The 22,726-nt window shown below is 41.4% G+C and overlaps 1 protein-coding gene across 1 annotated transcript in view; it reads left to right on the top strand.

Moving 5' to 3' along the window:
• Positions 1 to 22,726, top strand: part of rargb (retinoic acid receptor, gamma b) — a 101,535-nt gene that overhangs the window by 36,104 nt on the left and 42,705 nt on the right. Inside the window, exon 3 of the mRNA XM_052111012.1 lies at positions 5,356 to 5,497. Coding sequence (XP_051966972.1) covers positions 5,356 to 5,497 — 142 coding nt within the window. The remainder of the gene's footprint in view (positions 1 to 5,355; positions 5,498 to 22,726) is intronic.

Here is a 22,726-nt window from a genome sequence, read left to right as displayed (position 1 = left end):
GTACACTACCTAGTCCCTGAAGGGGGTCGTAGGAACCTTGGTCACATAACCCGGTCAGGTCTTAGGACGACATGGGTGTCTGCCAGACCGAACTCCAGGCAAGTGTCACTGACAGAGAATGCTTGCAGGTCCCCAACCCTCTTGATAGAAGTGACCACGATCAGGAGGGCCGTCTTCAAGGAGAGGGCTCTGAGCTCGACTGATTCTAGCGGCTCGAAGGGGGGACTTGGGAGGCCTGAGAGGACCACGGGGAGATCCCATGAGGGGAACAGGCATGGCCTGGGAGGGTTCAGCCTCCGGGTGCCTCTAAGGAACCTGATGAACAGGTCGTGCTTCCCTAAGGACTTTCTGTCCACTGCGTTGTTGTGAGCCGATATTGCGGCTACATAAACCTTCAAGGTGGAGGGGGACAGCCTCCCCTCCAGCCTCTCCTGCAGAAATGAGAGCACTGAACCGACTGTGCATCTCTGCAGGTCTTCAGATCGGGAAGAACACCAATTAGCAAACAAATGCCACTTCAGGGCGTAAAGCTGCCTGGTAGAGGGAGCTCTGGCTTGGTTGATTGTATCTACGACAGCAGGTGGTAGGCCAATTAGATCTTCTGCATCCCGTCCAGGGGCGAGACATGGAGGTTTCAGAGGTCTGGGCGCAGATGCCAGAGGGTGCCCCATCCCTGAGAAAGAAAGTTCTTCCTCAGGGGAATTTTACAGGGAGGTGCTGTCGTGAGGAGCGTGAGATCTGAGAACCAAGTCTGCATGATAAGAACGTTGGAAGGGTTGATATCGAGGCAAGATAGAGACGTGGAAGTACGCGTCCATCAGGTCTACCGCTGCGAACCAATCCTGATGTAAGACGCATATTAGAATGTGTTTCTGCATGAGCATCTTGAACGGGAGTTTGTGCAAGGCCCGGTTGAGAACTCGCAGGTCCAGGATCGGTCGCAAGCCACTGCCTTTTTTGGGTACGATGAAGTAAGGGCTGTAGAAACCCTTCTTCATCTCGGCTGGAGGTACAGGCTCTATCACGTCTTTGGGTAATAGAGGGTCATGATCTCCGCACGTAGGGTGCTGGTATCTTCGCCGTGCACCGAGGTAAAGCAGATACCGGCGAAAGGAGGCGGGGGCCTGGCGAACTTAATCGCATTGCCAAGTCGGATGGTCCTGGCCAACCAGTGTGACGGAAAGTGAAAGCCACTTGTCCAAGCTCCGCATGAGGTGCATTAAGGGGACAATCATTTTCGATGTACCTGACGGGGCTTCGCAGCGGGGAGGAGCAGGTATTGTTGTGCCGGGAGGCTAAAGCACGTCCTGAGGCTTTGGTGCTGAGAAAAGACTCAAAGTACTTACCTCCCTCCACACACCCGGCATGGGCCAGGTTAGTGACTGAGGAGGAGGTCCTGTGTAGGCGTCCTCTGGACACGTCAGAACCGGCCAGCCGGGGGACAGCAGTCGTGGGTCCGGAGGCGAAAACGGCATTTGCGGGTCAGATGACCCAGGGAATGAGAAAGTAGCTCTTTTATTGAGAATGTGGATTGGCAGAATAAAAAAAGGAAAATGAGGATTCTCCTCCCGGCCCCTCCATCTCAGGAATGCTTGGGAGCATTCCGGGTGCTCTAGGACGTCCGAGAGATGAGGGGGGCATGCACTTCCTGCGGGGCACTTAAGGCTGGGGCTGAGAGCTGGGCCCAGGTTGAGGCAGAGCTGCCTGACATTTGGAGGTTGCAGGGGGACGCCCTCGGCGAGCAGACGGAGCACAGCTCTCTCTGGAACGTTGGCGAGGCATGATGTGAGAGATAGCCTCAGTCTGTTTCTTCACCGCCAAAAACTGGGCGAAGTCGTCGACGGTGTTGCCGAATAGGCCGAGCTGGGAGACGGGGGCGGTGAGAAAGCGGGCTTTGTCGACCTCTCGCATCTCGACCAGGTTCAGCCACAGGTGATGTTCCTGGACCACGAGGCTGGCCATCGCCTGCCCGAGAGCCTGCGCTGTGACCTTCATGGCCGGAGGGCGAGATCTGTCGCAGAGCCAGTTCCTGCTGCACATCGGGGTCAGGACTACCCAAGTGCAGATCTTTAAGTACCTTGGCCTGGTGGACTTGCAGGAGGGCCATGGCATGCAGGGCGGATGCGGCCTGTCCTGTGGCGCTGTAGGCTTTGGCGGTTAGTGACAATGTCATCCTACAGAACATGGAGGGCATCCTCAATCCCGTGGAAGAAGGAGCGACACGGGGGGGGCGGCTGGAGTGGCGTTCCTTTTTAGGAAGGAAAGCCGTGACCGCAACTTTGCCTTGGTTAAGTTCTCGTAGTGAGAACAAGAACTATCCACAAACGCCGCCTCAGTGTGATCGTGGACCAGACACATGAGGCTGTGTCTATGACTGTCAGGAGTGGAGAGATATGAAAAGGATGCTCAATGCCTGCTTAGAAACTCTTTTTGTGAGGAAAATAAACTGTTTCAGAAGCGCTGTCGAAGCACCCAGGGGCAAGGTAGAGAGGAAGGCAAGGAAGAGAAGTGATCTCAGCTCGCTAATCGCAAAACCGCTCTGCTCCGAAGAAGAAATCTGAATGGACAGATGCACGATTCCCTCCTTTTATGCCTTTATGTCTGGGGGAGGGACATGCAAATTCTGTCTGCCAATTTCTCATTGGCCTTTTCTCAAGTTCATAGGTACCCGAGGGCTTCAAGAAAGACCCCAAGTATCGCTTCATTCGACACAACGTTGAGTGAGTGACAGATGGGAAATATATTTGCTGTGCCATTGCAAGACTTAATTTGCAAGAACAAATCTACAAATTTGAAAATGGTTTTTCATTATCCAGTTAGCGCTCTTGGCATCTGTGACCTCATTATACAGCGTACATATGTTACTTGCATTTTTTGCATAGCTGAATTTCAAACATTACGAGTTCACATTACTAAGACAGACAGAAAAAATAGACACGTTCTTGAAAAGGAAAATTATCGACGATGGTTATGTGGGATAGTGGTGTACTATGGGATTTTTTAATTGTAAAAAGTGTGCCGTGGCAGAACATTTTTTGGGAAACACTGACGTAAACCACAAAGAGTTCATCAGCAAATAGTGTCCAAAAGAAAACACACAGCATTATGTAAATTCTGCAATGCAATGCTTACCGAGATGGTTGGGACCAAGTCAAACTTTTATCGGCACTTATAAAGGAAGCATAAAGAAAGATAAGCTAAGTGTAAGTGATGCTAGCAAAGCTAGCTAGCTAACGTTAGCAATATGCCTCTTGCTGCATTCCATTCAACTCAGAAAGTTACTATATTGTTTAAGAAAAGAGAGAAAAGTCAAGTATTGAACAATTGTTTGATATATTCTCTACTTAATGATGGTTTCTAGGGGAAGAGTTGTTCAGAAAACTTGATGAGATGCTTGCACAAAAATTTTATTTTTTTAGATGGATGGTAAAACTTTGAAAAAGAGTGTTGAATAAAGATGGTTAATTTGATTTCAGCTCCTTAGTGTTTGGTTGTAAGAACAATTCACACACATACAATTCATCTCTGCAATGCATTTTGATAATTTTATCAAATCATTATTTCTCATGGTATACACACACACACACACATATACACTCACCTAAAGGATTATTAGGAACAACATACTAATACTGTGTTTGACCCCCTTTCGCCTTCAGAACTGCCTTAATTCTACGTGGCATTGATTCAACAAGGTGCTGAAAGCATTCTATAGAAATGTTGGCCCATATTGATTGGATAGCATCTTGCAGTTGATGGAGATTTGTGGGATGCACATCCAGGGCACGAAGCTCCCTTTCCACCACATCCCAAAGATGCTCTATTGGGTTGAGATCTGGTGACTGTGGGGGCCATTTTAGTTCAGTGAACTCATTGTCATGTTCAAGAAACCAATTTGAAATGATTCGAGCTTTGTGACATGGTGCATTATCCTGCTGGAAGGAGCCATCAGAGGATGGGTACATGGTGGCCATAAAGGGATGGACATGGTCAGACACAATGCTCAGGTAGGCCGTGGCATTTAAACGATGCCCAGTTGGCACTAAGGGGCCTAAAGTGTGCCAAGAAAACATCCCCCACACCATTACACCACCACCACCAGCCTGCACAGTGGTAACAAGGCATGATGGATCCATGTTCTCATTCTGTTTATGCCAAATTCTGACTCTACCATCTGAATTTCTCAACAGAAATCGAGACTCATCAGACCAGGCAACATTTTTCCAGTCTTCAACTGTCCAATTTTGGTGAGCTCTTGCAAATTGTAGCCTCTTTTTCCTATTTGTAGTGGAGATGAGTGGTACCCGGTGGGGTCTTCTGCTGTTGTAGCCCATCCGCCTCAAGGTTGTGCGTGTTGTGGCTTCACAAATGCTTTGCTGCATACCTCGGTTGTAACAAGTGGTTATTTCAGGCAAAGTTGCTCTTCTATCAGCTTGAATCAGTCGGCCCATTCTCCTCTGACCTCTAGCATCAACAAGGCATTTTCAGCCCACAGGACTGCTGCCTACTGGATGTTTTTCCTTTTCACACCATTCTTTGTAAACCCTAGAAATGGTTTTGCGTGAAAATCCCAGTAACTGAGCAGATTGTGAAATACTCAGACCGGCCCGTCTGGCACCAACAACCATGCCATGCTCAAAATGGCTTAAATCACCTTTCTTTCCCATTCTGACATTCAGTTTGGAGTTCAGGAGATTGTCTTGACCAGGACCACACCCCTAAATGCATTGAAGCAACTGCCATGTGATTGGTTGATTAGATAATTGCATTAATGAGAAATTGAACAGGTGTTCCTAATAATCCTTTAGGTGAGTGTATATATATATATATATATATATATATATATATATATATGGCAATAAAAGAGGTGAGTGAAGAGGAATCTTCATTTGTTTTCTGTGGGTGTGTTTATGGGAATGTGGATCTTTCAGATAGAGTGCCTAATTTGCATGTTCCACATTGTATCTTAAGTGTGTCATGCAGTGTGGGACTCGCACTGGTCTGGTCTTGGTCTTGGTCTTGACTCTGTCTCGCCCTGCCTTGGTCTTGATTCACTCTGGTCTTGTTCTCGGTTTAGGTGGTCTTGACTACAAAACCTCATATTCCAGAGAATGTTGTTGCAAATATTAGTCTCAATTCTCCGTTATTGAGCATATGTGTGGCATGCATAAAATATTTTATTGATAAATTATGTTTATAAAGAGGACATTGTGTTTGTTAACTTTCCTGTACTAACAGTACCTATATATATATATATATATATATATATATATATATATATATATATATATATATTCATTTTTATTTTACATATACGCTTTCTCTGTCTTTCTCTCTTTATGTCTTTTCAATTAGGGGTTTTTCCGTCGCAGTATCCAGAAGAACATGGTGTACACCTGTCACAGAGATAAGAACTGCCAGATCAACAAGGTGACGCGAAACCGCTGTCAGTATTGCCGGCTGCAGAAGTGCCTTGAGGTTGGCATGTCTAAAGAAGGTTAGACATAGTTATACATCAATGATTCCATCCACAAACATTCACAGTTCATACAACCAAATATTTATGAAGCACAAATGTCCATGTATGTTCAGGACAACTTTGCTACCATATTTTTGGTGTTCAAAAGCAGGGACTAAAAATTATTCAAGGAACAAAAACGAAAACCGAATGTAACCAAAATGGGAACAAAATGATTTTCAGTTGTTCCAGAGTGAAAACGTTTTTAATGCTGGTAACCGGTTATAACCCGTTCATTTCATTCTGACAATTTTTTCAGGTAACCAAAGAGCAAAGGGATTATCACAGTACATTTTTGGAACTACACCACTTCATGCAGCCTGAAAAAAATTAAGTGTGTTTGGATCTTTAAGGAAACTGCTCCATCATACATTTCTTTGCCCAATTTCCATTTGTAGCTATCACATTCTGTGAATGAAGACCTTTTTGACAACTATGTATAATTACTACATATACATGCACCACTGATCCAAATACAAGGAAAACATTATTAGAGGTAAAAAGTACATTTCTCCATTATTTCCAAGTCTTCACTGAATTATTGTTAGATATGATGCATTAACATATTTGATGCTGCCAGGTTTTGACTGAGAAGCAGATTTGTATTTAAAATGATACTTAATTAACTGTATGCTTGTTAAGATTTCTACACTGATAACTTCACCAAACAGGAAAAAATATCATTTCTTATTTATACATATACATTTTCCAGACTAGGTGGCTTCTTTTTCTTGGGAGATCTGGTAACACAGCAACTGGTATTTCACCCACCCCACCCCTTAGCTTAGATTACTGTCATTTTTAAAAGAATGTTATTAACCGTTCTTTTATTTTGTTCTAACTGGTTACCATTTGGAAAGGAGGCTGTGGTACTTGTGAACCAGAATGAAACAAATATTGTACTTGCTCAGAACAAAACGAAATGAAAATCATTTTGTTTTTAGTCCCTTTTCAAAAGTCACAGGTCCACATTTAAACCTTTAAGTAAAAAAAAAAAAGTTGAGATTTTAAACAAAATGATTTAAAATGTATTAGAAATATTTAAGATTCTGCTCTATTTTGATGTCACTAATCAAAAGGTAACCAAATATATTGCATTGACCATGTTAACTCCTTGACACAAAAAGTCTGATGTCCTTACTTTCATTGAAGCACAAAAGATGCTCTTTGGCACATTCTTAAATCAAACTAGGATGGCGTGGATAATATTTATCTAGTTATGTCAGTGATGTGCTGTCCTAAAACAGATACCCCTTTGGTATGTTCATCACACAAAGGGATTGTATTAATTCAGAAGACTTGTTATATAATGCACCAGTTGCATAGACTACTTTTTATTTTTATTTTTTATTAGCTTTAAAGTGAGTCATTATCAACTGCTATTGTTAATTGTTTTCAATAAAAGCTTTACACTCAAATTATTCTGCTGATAATGTAATTAGAAATGAAAAAAAAAAATCCTGTAATTTTGAAAAATACATTAGAAAATGCTGAATGCATTTGTACTTGTGGACTTAAACTTTTGAAGCCATTGAATATTATTAGATTCTGCTGGATCAGACTGATCTCACAGTGAAATCGTAAACAGTGGGTGGAATTTTTTTAATCTAAAATTGGTCTGTGCTTACCGAAATGCAAAACAATGGCCCCAGTGGCCAAAGTGGTAAGTGTTGTTGGGCGTGTGAGAATGTGTGAGCTCCATTTTCTTGGTGCAATGTCCATGCAATGTCCATGGAGCACAGTGTCTGCACCAGGATGAATTACATAGGGGGTCATTTAAAATGTATAGGAGGGAATACATTCACTTTACCCTAACAGTACTGTATGCAACTAAAATGACTGGTTGTGGTCTATCATCACTGTCTGAAGACCAAAAACGAAACAACCTACATGACCCTAAAAACGCACCAGATATTAATAATAATATTTAAACTTATTCAATACTTCTAGAAAATTGAATAAATTCACAGACAAGACTGATTAAGAAATAGAGATACAGATAAATAAAGTTGTGGTCCATCAGGTAAATTTCTTGGGAGGCTGATGTAAATAAGTATTGATTGATCAAATCAATAAATGGTAGCAGTGTTTAAAAATGTTTTTTTTTTTTGCTGATAATTATGCTCCTATACACAGATGAGCTCTCTGTGATATCTTTAAATCAACTTGTGATTTAAGATTTTAGACTCATATAATTAATGATACTATCTCTACATTTTGCAAACTGAGGGCCCTATTTTTGGAGTGCTAGTGTTAAGCGCAGCACTATGCTATAAGTCATAAGTGCAAAGTCAATGGTCATGGCCATGAAGTTTTGATATTTCCGCGCAAGCATGCACTAAGTCTAGGCACAAGTGGGTTTGACGTAATCGCCAGTGCAACGTGCAAATGAGCTGGATAAAGTGCAATTTAATTCAGAGGCTATTATATAGTCCATTCCCTCAAGCACCAGCGATATAAACAAAAACAGCATTCCTAAGAGGTTGATTAAATGCATAAATGGACCGTATGTAATGAAAAATTACATTCTTTTGTGCATTAACTGTCCTTGATGATTGTCAGGCAAATTTCTATGACAGTGACATGCTCATTTTATATACATGGAAAGTGTGATTCTCATCAGAATTTGGATGTAGACACTGTTGAATTATAGAGAATGGGAGTATTATTAATGCGCTTTCATCTACTGACATAAAAATCATGGCTAGTGTTAACAGTAATTGTTTAAGCATGCACTTCACTTCTATCGGTCGATTTTGAATTTGAAAAAATTTAATGTAAAACACAAAAAATTTAACCAAAAATATTTCTAAATTGAAATTACACCATGGCATTGTCCACACATGTCTGTCTTTGTGTGAGTCTCTGTTTTATTCCAAGCCACGCACTCTTCTGTCTGTTTAGTTTCATGTCTGGAGTATGGTGTCTGAGTCCTGATTTCCTGTCTAGTTTGGTTCCGGCCTGTGTCGGGACCCAAATATCCATACTCCTGGTCTGTCTGTTGTTGATGTGGGTGCATTGCGATTGTGTCATCTGGCTGCATGCACTCGCGTCAATAACTTATGTTTGTCTTTGTGACTGTCTTTTGTGTTGGCATGCTTTGCGCCTTGGTCGCGAGCATCTTCATGTTGTGCTGAGGTTCGGTCACTTCGGTATCGTGTGTGGCCGAACTCTCACACAAGTGTCCTGTCTCTTTTTGTTTTGTGTGAGAATGTGTGGCAACACTTTGTTTAGTGTTGCTAAGCATTGTTTCGTCTAGTTTGAGAATATATATTGCCTTATTGTCTTAGCGATGTGAGCTCAGGTCTTTTGGGTGTTTGTTGTCTTGTGAGAACTAGTGATTTCCAGTTCGTGAACGAATCGTTCTTTTGAACCATTTCGTTTTAGTGAACGAGATGAACAGGTTCACCAAATCTGACTGAATCATTTGAAATGAGTCAACACTGATCCACAAGTTACTCTATCTTAAACTGTCTTTCAGATGTGCCTGACACTCCAAATTGAAATGAGCTGATAACCGGGACTAATATGATCCTAGAACTCGTGAAAACTCTTCTTTGCAATTAACTGCTCCAACTAGTTCACAAATCGGGCTGAATGCTTGAGTCAACAGAACAATGAGTTGCTCGTAACAGTTCTCAAGTCAACTGTACACTGAACTGAGGTGTCCATCTGATCTGCTGACTTTGAGCATGTGTGTGATTAAGGGGCGAAATGTATTTTTCTGGTGTATTTTGCTGAGAGAGTAACAAATTAAATATACTGGAAATACGGCTTGATTGTAATACCATTTTATCAACGTATGAAGATGATCCAGTCTACAGCTCTCAAGTCAACAGTACATTGAGTCGTTCACAGCAGTTCTTGAGTCAACAGTACACTGATCCAAGGACAGTAGCACTTGAGTCAACAGTACATTGAGTCGATCACAGCAGTTCTCGAGTCAATAGTACACTGATCCGCGGACAGCAGTTCTCCAGTCAACAGTACACTGATCCAAGGAGAGCAGCTCTTGAGTCACCATTTTATCAATGTATGAAGATGATCCAGTCTACAGCTCTCAAGTCAACAGTACTTTGAGTCGATCACAGCAGTTTGCGAGTCACCAGTACACTGAAATGAGAACTTGCCTCTTTCGGACATAATTCTGAGAACTGCTTATCAGTAAGCAGCTGATGAGCATGTGTGAACCGAGGACCAGAATGAGGGAACAAAACGTTTCATTGGAGAGATGTAAACATATTTTACTATTGAGTATTGTACATGCAGAATACTGTATATCTGAAGTAGTGATGGATCATGGTTTCTGAGTTGATTAAGACTAGTTTAATCACTTTTTATGCTTTAAACATGTGTAGAACGTTTGTATATCAGTGTCAGTATTGGGTGCTTTAGGTGCAAAACTTTAATGTAGGATATATTGTAAGATTACTGAATGAAACACAGATGACAATAAACACCCTTATTATTATAACTTAATTAAATAAAATGTTATAATAAGCAATATGCCCTCACATATGGCTTTATTGAATGTGTTTGTGCTTGTATTCTAAGGCGCCGGCATATTACCATTATATATAGTGACATCGATGATGTAAATGAAATGGTCAAGGCCCAGGGGGCCCATGCAAAGGTCTATAGTTGACCCTTAATGGGATCAAGTACAAAAATGTACTTACTGACGTATATCACCAACAATAGAATGCATATGTGTTTACATGATAAATACATACATTTTTATCATTAAAACACATTTCAACTTGTCATCGGATTCTGATACCCCATCCCCCCGCTGTTATTGTGAAAATGGTTCGGTCAAAACACCTGGCCAATCATATGTGCGGAACACACATGATGTGCATTGTGCAAAGCAGAGACAGACTAGAGAGTCATATGCCTCACAAAAGGCTAAAATCAGGGGCACAAAAAATAAATGCGAGCAAACAGAGAGCAAAAGTGAACGAAAGAAGCAGAGAGGCGATGTCCAAATTTCTTGCCAAGCATGAAGCACTAGTTATGACAGGTGAAGCTGAACGTGGCAAAAGCGAGGAGCTAGTGTAGACTAGAAAATAAAACTGCAGCTAGCTAGCTTAACCTTTAAATAATGTTAGCACGTTCACTTAACTAGATAAGATATCATTATAATAGATAGGTATAAATGCCCATATAAGTAGGGATGTGTACCAAAACCGGTACTAAACGGGCCCCGGTGCTAAATTATTAAAGACTGTAGTATTGATAAGCTCCGACATTATGGTTCTTTTGAATGTTTTGGTGTAATTTTAAATCACGCTGCTGCAGCCTCTCTACTCTGTTTCGGAGCTGCGCTCCACACATGTACTAGGGGTCACCAGATCCCAACAAACCAAACGTGGGACAAAGAGTAGCTATGTTAATGTGGGACAGGATACCAATGATGAGAATCTAAATTAAAAAAATAAACATTGCAGTTTTCCCCGGCACTATGTAGGCAGCAAAGACGTTGACAGGTCCACCTACACTTGACCCACATGTGCGCAGTTTGATTGACATCAAGCACAGCTTGTTGATGACATACTTCCCTGCTTTCTTCACAGCCATTGGATACAATAATTGTATTGACATTTTTTATTTGTTTCCAGTGAGATATTAAGTTTATATAGTGACTTTGCTGTTGTAAACATTAATGTTGATACTCTAGAAACACAAAAAATAATATATTATTATACATTATTTAATAATTGATAAAAAAACAAACCGAAAAGGAGTATCAGAGTAATAGTATTGATAAAATCCTAACGATACCCATCCCTACTTACTGTATAAGGCAATTATATTGCAACCTGCTGGAATTACTAAAGCTTGCATTTTAGGCCTGAAGTCAGCATGAAAATAATCAGACTCTTCCTATGATATCACCCTCTATCAGAAATAAGGGAGAGACTAGCATCCCCACCATGCAGAGCAGGTCCACTGAGGGAGAGACTAGCATCCCCACCATGCAGAGCAGGTCCACTAAGGGAGAGATTAGCATTCCTAAATAGTGAAGGAGTGAGTAACAAAAGGATGGGTGGGTGGTGTGTATATTGCTGGAGTGGGTATGTTTGAGGGCAGTGCCATGGTAAGTAGGGGTTACTGTTTTTATTGACATTTATGCATTTGGCAGACGCTTTTATCCAAAGCGACTTACAGTGTACTTATTACAGGGACAATCCCCCCGGAGCAACCTGGAGTTAAGTGCCTTGCTCAAGGACACAATGTGGTGACTGTGGGGATCGAACCAGTGACCTTCTGATTAACAGTTATGTGCTTTAGCCCACTACGCCACCAACACCATCATTAAGAGTAAGAAAACGCTCTTTATTAGAATATTAGTTTTTTATATTCAGGTTGGCAATGAGCATGTACAAGCAGCATACAAGCACTCCACACAGTCAAAGTCTAGTGGCTGTAACATTAGACTTTGTAATTATAAGTAAACCTCCTCACTTTCCCACTGATAAAGACTCTTGAGATGTGACCACATGCGTGTTGTGGTTGTACTGCTGAGGAAGAGTGGCAAAAAGTAATTGTAACCACTGTTTCTTCAATTAGTCTGCCTTTGGAAGTCCATACAAAGGGGTTTTGCTTTCGACATGGCGACAACTCATTAAGAACTCATCCTGGCCTTGGCTATAACTACCTTTGTTTGAGGGCGGGCCAAAGTAGCCCTTAGGTGGGCATTATGCAGATATGTTACATAGTGATGTAGCTATGGAAGTAATGGCTGGACTGCAAACCAGGCATTTCAGGCAGTTCAGGAGCAGTGTTTTCTGTGGCAGAGAGTAAATCTTTTGGCATGGACTTTGTAAATTTGCAGACCTTTCACATGCACAAACAGTTATATAACACAATAAAGGAAAGATTAAAATCTTCAAAAGCATAATAGGCCTTCTTTAACAAAAATCTCACAAATCTTTTTGTTTCATATAAGAAGGCAACAACTCTGATCGTCAGGGACTTAATTTGATAATCCACTATATTTTCAGAGTTTATATTCCTGAGTTAAAACATATCTATTTCTCAATAGCAAATTGCCCTTTGCACCACTTCATTAACATACAATACAGCCAGAGTCATGTGGTTCCATGCAGGGATCGGACGTGTGAATGGCGAGCTCTGCGCACTTTGCTAGTTTTTAATTATTTTTATGTCATAAACAGGTTAGATTCGATACACCCTGCTACATAACTGTTCTATGAAGTCAACATGTCAAAGAATACAAAATCATCATGCTCTGGAGATATTAGGGATGTAACGATATCAAAATCTCACGGTACGATACAATTTCGATATTGACCTCACGGTACGATATTTATTGCGATATTGTGGAAAAGCTCACGGTATTGTTAAATAGCTCACGATAGTGTTTGTGATGATAATAGCGAAAAAATACTGACATTTATTCTGCTTTTGCCAGTCAACAGGCAATGTATTGTTGTATTTATGGATCATGACAACATAAAACGCTGATCACATAGTGCTTTTAAAGTGCAAGTTGTAGTCAGGAACATCAATATTCTGTATAGTAATATTTGGTTGCATAACTGATTCTTCTGTGCAATGTTCAAGTTAAGAAGCAACTAGAACAATTGTAAACAATAGGGAATTCCCTTTAAGTGCAAACAAAGATCAAGTTAAGTCAGGTTTATGCATAACGCAAATAAAAGCAGCCTTTTAAAACTGGTATTTAGGAACATGACTTAAACTTAAATAAAATAGTCAGTCAAAAAGCCTTTTAAAAAACACTGACCTATCATTTAGCTTATGTTCACGTTTTTCATCAGAAAGATCAAAATAGTCCATTGTCTGTCCACCACCACCTCTCCTTTTGCGTTTTTTGACACGATCGAAACCAAAATGTTTCCAGACATCTGATTTAAAAGCTGCAGGGGCTGGCACAATCTCAACTTCGGGGTTGTTGTTTTCATCCTTACAAGTATCGCTGTCGGCCCTGCTGGCTTGCTGTGAGCTTGTGTGGACAGCGTGTAGCGTGCAATCCTATTGGCTTAACAACGGTTGTTGTGACGACGCAGCGCAAAGGATCATGGTCTATGTAGTTAACAATGATTTGTTCCGCGGGACTGTGTTTAATCCTCTTGCTTTTTGACGGACACCTGTCCTTTTAATATTGTAACCCAACCACGACGATATCGAGACACGTTTACCACCGCGATAGCGCGATATCGTCAATATCGTTACATCCCTAGGAGATATTAAAAGACACTTACATGCTCAAGCTGATACCCCAGACAGGGCTGCAGAACAGGGACTCAATTTGGATGGTGCGTCGGGAGAGATTCAATGTCAGCTGTCCAGCATGTCTGTAATTCTGGCAAAGGTCGTGGCAGACTTGGAGGATCTTGCTGTAATACGTCGATCGATTATTGCGATGGAGTCATAATTCTCTCAGTTGGTTACAAGACTCGGGGACAGCGAGGAGTGGATCGATTATCTGGAGTCATCGAGAGGGAATTAGCAGCTAATCTGCTAGCGACTAAAGTAGACCATCCGATAAAGATCTTGTGTTATGTGAGTTAGGGAGTAAAGGAAGGCTTTCTTGGAAGAATCACAAAATGTTCTTGCTCCCAGACTTCGACAAGAGCCAAATTGTGAGTAGATACTAAGGATGGCTGCAATATATTTACATGCCCATAACAAGTGATGTCTTTCATAAAATCAATGGACTAAGGAATTCATTGTGTGTTTCTTACATTCCTTCCAAGTGAGCTTGACTCACTGAACATTCACTTGACCTTCCGAGGAAGCTAGGTGCCTTTCTTGTTTCTTTTGTTCTGGCTCCGCCTAGCGGCTGAAGTTTATTTTGTGGAATAACACTCCTTCGGGACAGTTGTGGATGAATATGCATGTTCCTTGTGTTTATGCCTACTATTGACTGGAGTTTGTTTTGTGGAGTATTTTTTGCAGGATATTGGAAGGATTAGGTCATCTGCTGCACACTTGAACAGACGGCTCACTGAACATTCATTTGACTGTCCAAGGAAACTGAACAGCAATTTTTTCTTCTTCTTCTTCTTTGTGTGCTTCTTGTGTCTCTGCTAGTGGCTGGAGTTTGTTTTCTGGATGAACACACCTTCGATACAGTTTTGTGAATTAATCTACATGTTCTTTGTGTTTATTCTGGCTATTGGCTGGAGTTTGTTTTATAGATTATTTTCTATTATGTAATTCTTTCTCACAAAATTTGTACAGATGCACCAGACTCGAGCAATCCGATGGCAAAGGTGTTGCAGAATCTCTCGTAGGTGTACATGGACTGTTTGAGTTTAGAGGGATGGACACCAGTTGGGGCTGTCGTGCACACATTTTTCTTTTTTCTGTTTGTTTGGTTCAGGGGGAACTTGGGGTTTGACTGTTGCACTAATGTTGGAATGTGGTATTTATAATTTAATTTTTGACACACAATCTATTTTTTCTCATATGTGAAAATGTCTAATGTTAATATTAGTGGATTGTCCCTCTCCACGTGGAATTTAAATGGGTTGGGGCCCCCCATTAAAAAGAAGGAAGGTTATTTATTTTCTTAAACGTAAGAAATATGATATAGTGTTTCTTCAAGAAACGCATCTTTCCCCGCAGGAAGCTGAAAAATTTGGGAAGATATGGGGTCAACATGTTTTCTTTAGACTAGCTCAAGTAAGAGTAGGGAAGTCATTACATTGATAAGTAAACATCTACAATTCAAATGTCTCAAACAGAGTAAAGATAAATTATTATATATATATAAGATAAAGAGTTATTATAGTTTTAGCAGAAATTCAGGGGCAAAGGTTGACAAATATTTACGCACCTAACGCTGACGATCAGGGGCCGTATTCACAAAGAATTTTAAGGCTAAAAGTAGCTCCTAACTGGCGAATTTAGGAGCAACTCCTAAAAATAATGGGCATGTCACTCCTAACTTTAGGACACCTAATTTTTTTACTAAGTAATTCATGAAGCATTTTAGCCCTAAAAGTAGCACCTAAGTCTGGGACAGCTTAAAATAAGTCGAGAGGACTCCTAACTCACTAAGACCTATTCACAAAGGATCTTAAAATGGCCGTGCGACGCAGTGTGTTGGAGACACTCAATGACACGGAGTTATTACAAAGATACCGCCTTAACCGTGAGGGAATACTGATTGTTGTGGATCTTGTGAGGGATGCAATAACAGCGGCAACTAATCGCAACAACCCAATCAGTGCCGAATTGAAATGTTTGACAACACTTCGCTACCTGGCAACGGGGAAAATGCAGTTGTGCAATGCCGACGATCTAGCGATATCCCAGCCATCGGTAAGCAGATCCATCCACCAAACCATCAATGCACTCTGTAGACCCCATATTATTCGACAGTTCATAAGTTTTCCTTTGGACATTCGCCAACTCCAAAGAAACAAAGCCAGCTTTATGGATATTCCCGGTGTGCCTGGAGTGGTCGGTGCTATAGACGGGACACATATTAAAATAATTGCACCACGCCAGGATGAGGACGTGTTTGTGAATAGAAAGAAAACCCACTCCATCAATACCCAGATTGTGTTCGATGCAAACTTCACAATTCTCGATGTTGTTACAAAGTGGCCCGGATCCACTCATGACTCGAGGATATTGATGGAGAGTGGTCTGAGGCAACTGTTTGAGAGACGTCATGTGCCACCTGGATGTCACTTGGTGGGGGACAGTGGCTATCCCTGTAAGTCGTGGCTCCTTACACCTTACCTCCATCCACAAATGGGACCACAGTTAAATTACAATAGGTAAGTGCACATGTTGGCTATATTATTTAGGTGCCATAATTCAATAGCATGACCACAATGTCAAAGCTTATTACAAATTATAGTGGTGGCTCTTGGTGTTGTTGGTTAAATCAATAATGTTTACTGTTCCTTGGTGTATGTTTCAGAGCACACAAGAAGACACGCAATGTGGTGGAAAGGGGGATTGGACAACTAAAGCGATGTTTCCACGTTTTACATAGTGAAATCCGCCTTAGTCCATAGAAGACGAGTAAAGTGATCACTGTGTGTGCGCTTCTTCACAACCTGTGCCGGCAAAGGAACATACCACAGACAGGAGATGGTGATGAGTTTGACGATGATGTTGATGATGATGACAATGAACACAACCAATTTGTTGATGAAGTGGAACAATGTGGACTAGCATTCAGGGATCACTTTGTCCATACACACTTTGGGTAAATATTCACATATGCACAAATGAGAAAAGACACATTTTTGCTCAATTTAAGTGTGTTTATTCCCTTTGCATTTTTGCAATCTTTAGAGTGTAATATTCAGACTTTAATTGTATTAGCCTCTCTTTTGCATCAAGGACCCTTTTCTGCCTTTTTAACACACGCATTTCCATTTTCATCTTCTTTTCTTCCAGGGGTGATGGCCTTGCACCAGCAGCAGGACTAAGGGGAGAGGCAGGTGATGGGATTGTGGAAGAGGAAGCTGGAAGAGGAAGAGCTGCAGTAAGAGGAAGAGGAGCAGGAGCTGGAAGAGGAAGAGGAGCTGGAAGAGGAGCAGTAAGAGTCAGGGGTGGAAGATGCGCAGGAAGAGGAAGATGACTTGCACCTGAAGGACCTTTGGCCTGTAACATAAATTGTAGCCTGTTAAAACATCTTATAATTTGTGAACAGTTTTTTTGTGTGGGTGGGTGGTTTGCACATAATGATATTGTATGCCCTTCATTAAATATCACCAAAAATGTACAAGTATTGCAATCATTGCATAAACATAGCCTACCCCTCTATTTCCATTAGCAGCTGCATTGCCGGATCAGTTGCACCCTCAAGGCCCGTTATACTGGTGTCTGACCCAATGACACTATACACCACCGATGCAATGTGGCTCAGTGGCTTAGGTGCTGATCCTCCTCCTTAACACATACATGGAAAGTGTCACCAACTCAAAAGCATTGCCTACATAACACTTAAAAGCACACTTTAATGTAAGCATATTGTTTATGACATTTGTTTCATAATTCATTACATTCATGACAAGCAGGAAGTTTTTAGAATTACATGAAACAATAATGATATTATATATTTAATATTATAGGCCTACCTATTGCCATGTTTGCCCGTTTAAAGGCTGCAATCTCAACCCTCGACTGCGACTGTAGCGCATACCACCGCCTCTCGCAGTCGTCCGGGGACCGCGACACAAGCGGGAATGCTGCATTGATCTGCAAACAAATCCTCTCCCATGTCTCACGCTTAGTTTTGCTTGATATCCCAGTGCCGAATTTCCCTTTTATTATGTTTTTTTTTTCCAGCACCAACTGGGCCAGCAGCAGTAACTGATCCTGTGTCCAGTTGGGCTTTCTTTTCCGTTTTGGCGAGTTCATAATCCACCGTCATTCAACTATTACATTACTTCAATAGGAGCAACATTTCCTTGCTTTAAGTAGTCTATTTAGGCTAATAGGATGTCAATTAACCAAGCAAGTGTTAATGCAAGTGTCGTTTTTTCATTATTAGGCAAGTGGCGATTTTCATTAGGGTATTAGGCTACCTTGATTTAATTTAATTTAATTCACGACTTTTCTCTCTCTCTCTGCCTTTTTAGAATTACACTGGGGCCTGCACAAACATGTCATTATATATGCATTTCGATGACATTACTATTATTATTTTGTGTAGGACACAGACATATTTAGATGTCGTAATTCCATGATTTGTTGCGTCTGTGTTATGTTCCGCATGATGGCCCTGTCATCTATCAACCAATCACCGTGATCATTGCGAGGAATCTCGTGCATGAGAATTGACGTCATCCATAGCAACGAAGACTCACTCTTAGTTTAGGAGTTGTCATTTCTCCTTACTAAGAGTAGGTCTGAAAGGCGTTGTGAATAACTTTTAAGAGAAAACTCCTAGCTAAAATATTTTAGTGCGATTTAGGAGTACTCCTAGTGGTAAGATAAAATTCTTTGTGACTACGGCCCCAGAGCTTTTTTTTATAGATCTTGAAGGGATGTTGCAAGCCATTGGCACCCCTTATGATATAATATTGGGAGGAGACTTTAATCTATTGATGGATTCAGTACTTGATCATAGTGAAGAAAAAGATTGTAAGCCCCCTAGAACAAAATTGACGCTTCATAGGATGTGTAAAAATCTTGGTCTTACAAATATTTGGAGACTTTTAAACCCATCTGGAAGGGACAATACATTTTTTCATCAGTCTATAAGATTCTTTCTATAGTAGATTTTTTTTTATATCCTAGTCCCTCATTTCATCTGGAAACATTTCAGTCTCAGATCACACACTGGTGAATTTAGATGTGTTGCCACATATGGAGAAAAAGAAATCCTATAGTTGGCTCTTTAATGTATTCCTTTGTCAAAATTCTGATTTCTAGGCTGAAATCAGAATTTTTCTACCATTCCCTCATTGAAATCTGCTGGTGGTGAAATATTTACCTCAGCCATTGATATTATTAATGCTTTGAAGTATTCTATCTTGATTTTTTATAATTCCACATCTTCATCTACCAATGAAGATATTAGAAACTTTGTTGAATCAGAACTCCCTAAACTGACAACTGAACAAAAAAATTGTTTCTTGATTCTGAGATAACCTTGGAGGAGCTTGACAAGATAATTAAGGCCTTGCCTACAGGCAAGGGTCTGGGCCATATGGTTTTGCAGCTGAATTTTTTAGGTCTTATACTACAGAACTGGCTTATAAAGTTTATAAAGAATCATTAAAGAATGGAAAGCTTGGCACAGTGCAGGGTTACCCTATTTCCCCATTATTGTTCTGTTTTGCACTGGAACCATTAGCAGCCATGATAAGAAAGGAGGATGATTTTCCAGGGGTGATGGATGGAGGTGTGGTACATAAACTTCTGCTTTACGCAGATGATATTTTTTATTATTCGTCTCTGATTCTGCTAGATCTATGCCTTGCCTCCACAGAGTTTTCATGCCTTTTCTAAGTTCTCGGGATACAGAGTTAATTTGTCTAAATCTGAAGCTTTGGCTCTGACAGCATACTGCACAATAATGGCTTTTCAGCTGGACGCCTTCCAGTGTCCCAAACAGGACATTATGTATTTGGGTATTTTAATCCCAGCAAATTTGTATGATTTAGTTAAAATGAAAATATTTGAGTGATGTGGGCAGGTGGGCTTCATTACATTTATTGATAAATGGGAAGGTTAATGTTATTAAAATTAATTGTATTCTAAAATTCAACTACCTGCTGCAGTCACTTCCAATAGATGTCCCCCTCTCTTATTTCAAGCAATTTGATAGCATAGTGAAGTCCTTCATTTGAAATGGGAAACATCCCAGATTACATTTCAGTAAACTGCATGGGCCGATTGATAAAGGTGGGCTAGGCCTAACCAAGATTTCGTTTTAGTATTATGCATTTGGTCTCAGACATCTGGCTCATTGGTCACTTCCACCTAAGAGAGCCCCTTCCTGGTTTTGTATTGAATAGTAAGTTCTTGCCATTATTTCACCATTGCAAAGCCTTTCTATCAAACTAATCGGAGAAGTTAAGTTACACCCCGTTGTCTCGCATTTACACTCAGTATGGACAAGAGTGTTTCAATCTGACATTTATTTTAAATGTTGCCTTGAGCTTATGGCTTAACCCCAAATTATGTATTAATAAGTCCCCTTTCTACTGGTCAGAGTGGATTGTGAGGGGGGTTACTACTCTCTGTGACCTATATGAGAGTGGTGTGTTGAGATCCTTTGAAAATCTGGTTCAACATATGGAGTTAATTAACAGAGGTTCGGGAGGAGCATGTTAATTTTAATCTGACAAATCATAGCCCACAAGAAGGAGTATATATGCAGCTGCTTACCTGCTTCCTGTGACAACTCTCCTGACATCCCATCTCCACCCCATCTCCACTTATTCTGTATCTAAATAACTAAAGGGGGGTAATGGGGGTGTTAAAATCCAGGAGTTTTGGTTGGAAGGTTCAGAGTCTTTTGTGTGATGAATTGGGCACTTGGCTTTCATTTTGCCCCAGACTCTGTATTCTGGGTGATGGGACGGTCATCGACGTTGAGAATAGACATATAAAGAGTTGGGCCCTAACTAGCGTAGTGATCGCCAGACAGATTCTTTAAAGGGGCTGGAGGACAGATGGAGCACCCTCATTTTATGTAATAATAGCTTTAATAGACTGAAGGAAAAAAAACTAAAAAAAGAAAACATCTTAAATTTACGGTAAAATTCCGGCAGCTGTTGTTGCCACAAATGTTCAATAAATAATTATGGTGACCATGTTTTAGGCATACTGGATGTAATTTGAATACCTGTATATTTAGCAGTTTAATACCATCTATATTATTAAATTATTTAAATAGGGTTTGAAATTAACTCCAGCCAACCTGCCAAATGCAGGTAAAAATCATCAGTGGCGGGTTACCCCATATCTCTTGCTAACACTTTGGCCAGTGATGTTTTCAGGGTGCAATTTTATCTTATCTGAAGTGCTACATCACTTTTAACTAATCTAAGTGACACTGAATGGCTTGTTTCTTTAAATTAGATGTGGAGTTGGACACTAATGTTTAGTCAGGTTCCTAAGAGGTGCTAGGAGGTTGAACCCCCCCAGACCTTGCCTCGTCCCCTCATGGGACCTCTCCGTAGCCCTACAAGGCCTGCACAGGGCTCCCTTCGAGCCCCTTGAATCAGTAGAGCCTAAGGCACTCTCCTTGAATACTGCCCTCCTGACGGCGCTCACCTCCATCAAAATGGTTGGGGACCTGCAAGCATTCTCTGTCACCAAAACATTCCTGGAGTTCGGTCGGGGCTACTCTCACGTGATCCTGAGACCCTGACCGGACTATGTGCCCAAGGCAGGGCTACGAGCCAATTTCAACAGCAGCGTGGCGGCCTCCTGGGCTCTGACCAGTGCCGCTTCCCTAGCTGACATTTGCAGAGCAGCGGGCTGGGCTAAACCCAATAACTTCGCGAGATTTTACAATCTCCGTGTTGAGCCGGTCTCATCCAGTGTCTTAGCAGGAACAAACGGGTAAGTCGACCGGCCGTGTATACTGCTTGCAACTAGCACCTCCCTCGAGCTGAAGATGTGCGTTGTTGATTCCCAGCAGTGTTCACAATGTGTTCCCTTGTTGAATTTCTCTTAGCATTGCGGCAGATGAGTTTGCGGAGAAACTCACTGCCAGCCCAGTACTTGTGCTAACTATGCCCGTGGGACAGGTGCTCCACATGTGCTGGTTCCCTATAGGCAACCCCTTGCAATGTATTTTCCGCTGAAAAATGTCCCACACCCCGCCCTCTCTCTGGGCGGGGTGTGGTCTTGGGAGTGACACACCACCCACTGGGGAGAAAAAGAGGGAAAAGAGCCATGTTGAGTACTCCACTCATCCCCAAAGGGCTGTTCGACACTCACACATGCGTCAGGGGAGGTTACAGGCCGGCCTGGGGCGCTGGCTAAGCGGCACACAGCAGTCTGCCCATCTCGCACCGCTGATCCATGTAACCCAGTTCAGCCAGTTGTGGCATTTTTGTAGGGTACCCCTAGTGTCACTACATCGACACAACGTTGAGTGAGTGACATATAGGGAACATCCTGGTTACTTTCGTAACCTCCATTACCTCGTAACCTCTGTCCCTCCTGCCACAACGCTGAACAACCACTGAAATGGCCGGGACCTTATTCTTGTTGTTTACTTTATTTGTACACGTAGGTAAATTTGTTTTACAGTGCAATGACATTCTATGGCATCCAATACAAAAAACACAAAACACAGGACTTCTTGGCTCCTAATTCTTATTCTTGGCTCCAAAACCTAATGAGCGGTATGCACGTCCCCTCCTTTTATTATCATATGTCCGGGAGAGGGGCATGCAAATACCACTCGCCAATTCCCATTGGCCTTTTATCAAAGATCAGAGGTGTTTCCGGGCTCTCAAGCGTGACCCCTAGTGTCACTACATCGACACACCGTTTCGTTTCCTCCATCAGGGAACGGAGGTTAAGAAAGTAACCAGGACCATTCTCTTGTTAAACATAATATACATTTTTCAGTTAATTATACTATAAAATCATACTTTTTACATCTAAAAAAATTTACAATATCTTACTTGTACTGTCATATTTTATATATTATTATAATTTTATTATCAAATCAAATCACTTTATTGTCACACTACCATGTACACAAGTGCAACAGTAGGT

Source organism: Xyrauchen texanus, chromosome 39 (genome assembly GCF_025860055.1).
Source record: "Xyrauchen texanus isolate HMW12.3.18 chromosome 39, RBS_HiC_50CHRs, whole genome shotgun sequence".
In the NCBI taxonomy this organism is placed as follows: domain Eukaryota; kingdom Metazoa; phylum Chordata; class Actinopteri; order Cypriniformes; family Catostomidae; genus Xyrauchen; species Xyrauchen texanus.
Note: the sequence above shows the minus strand (reverse complement) of the source record. Positions and strands in the feature narration are given on the sequence as shown.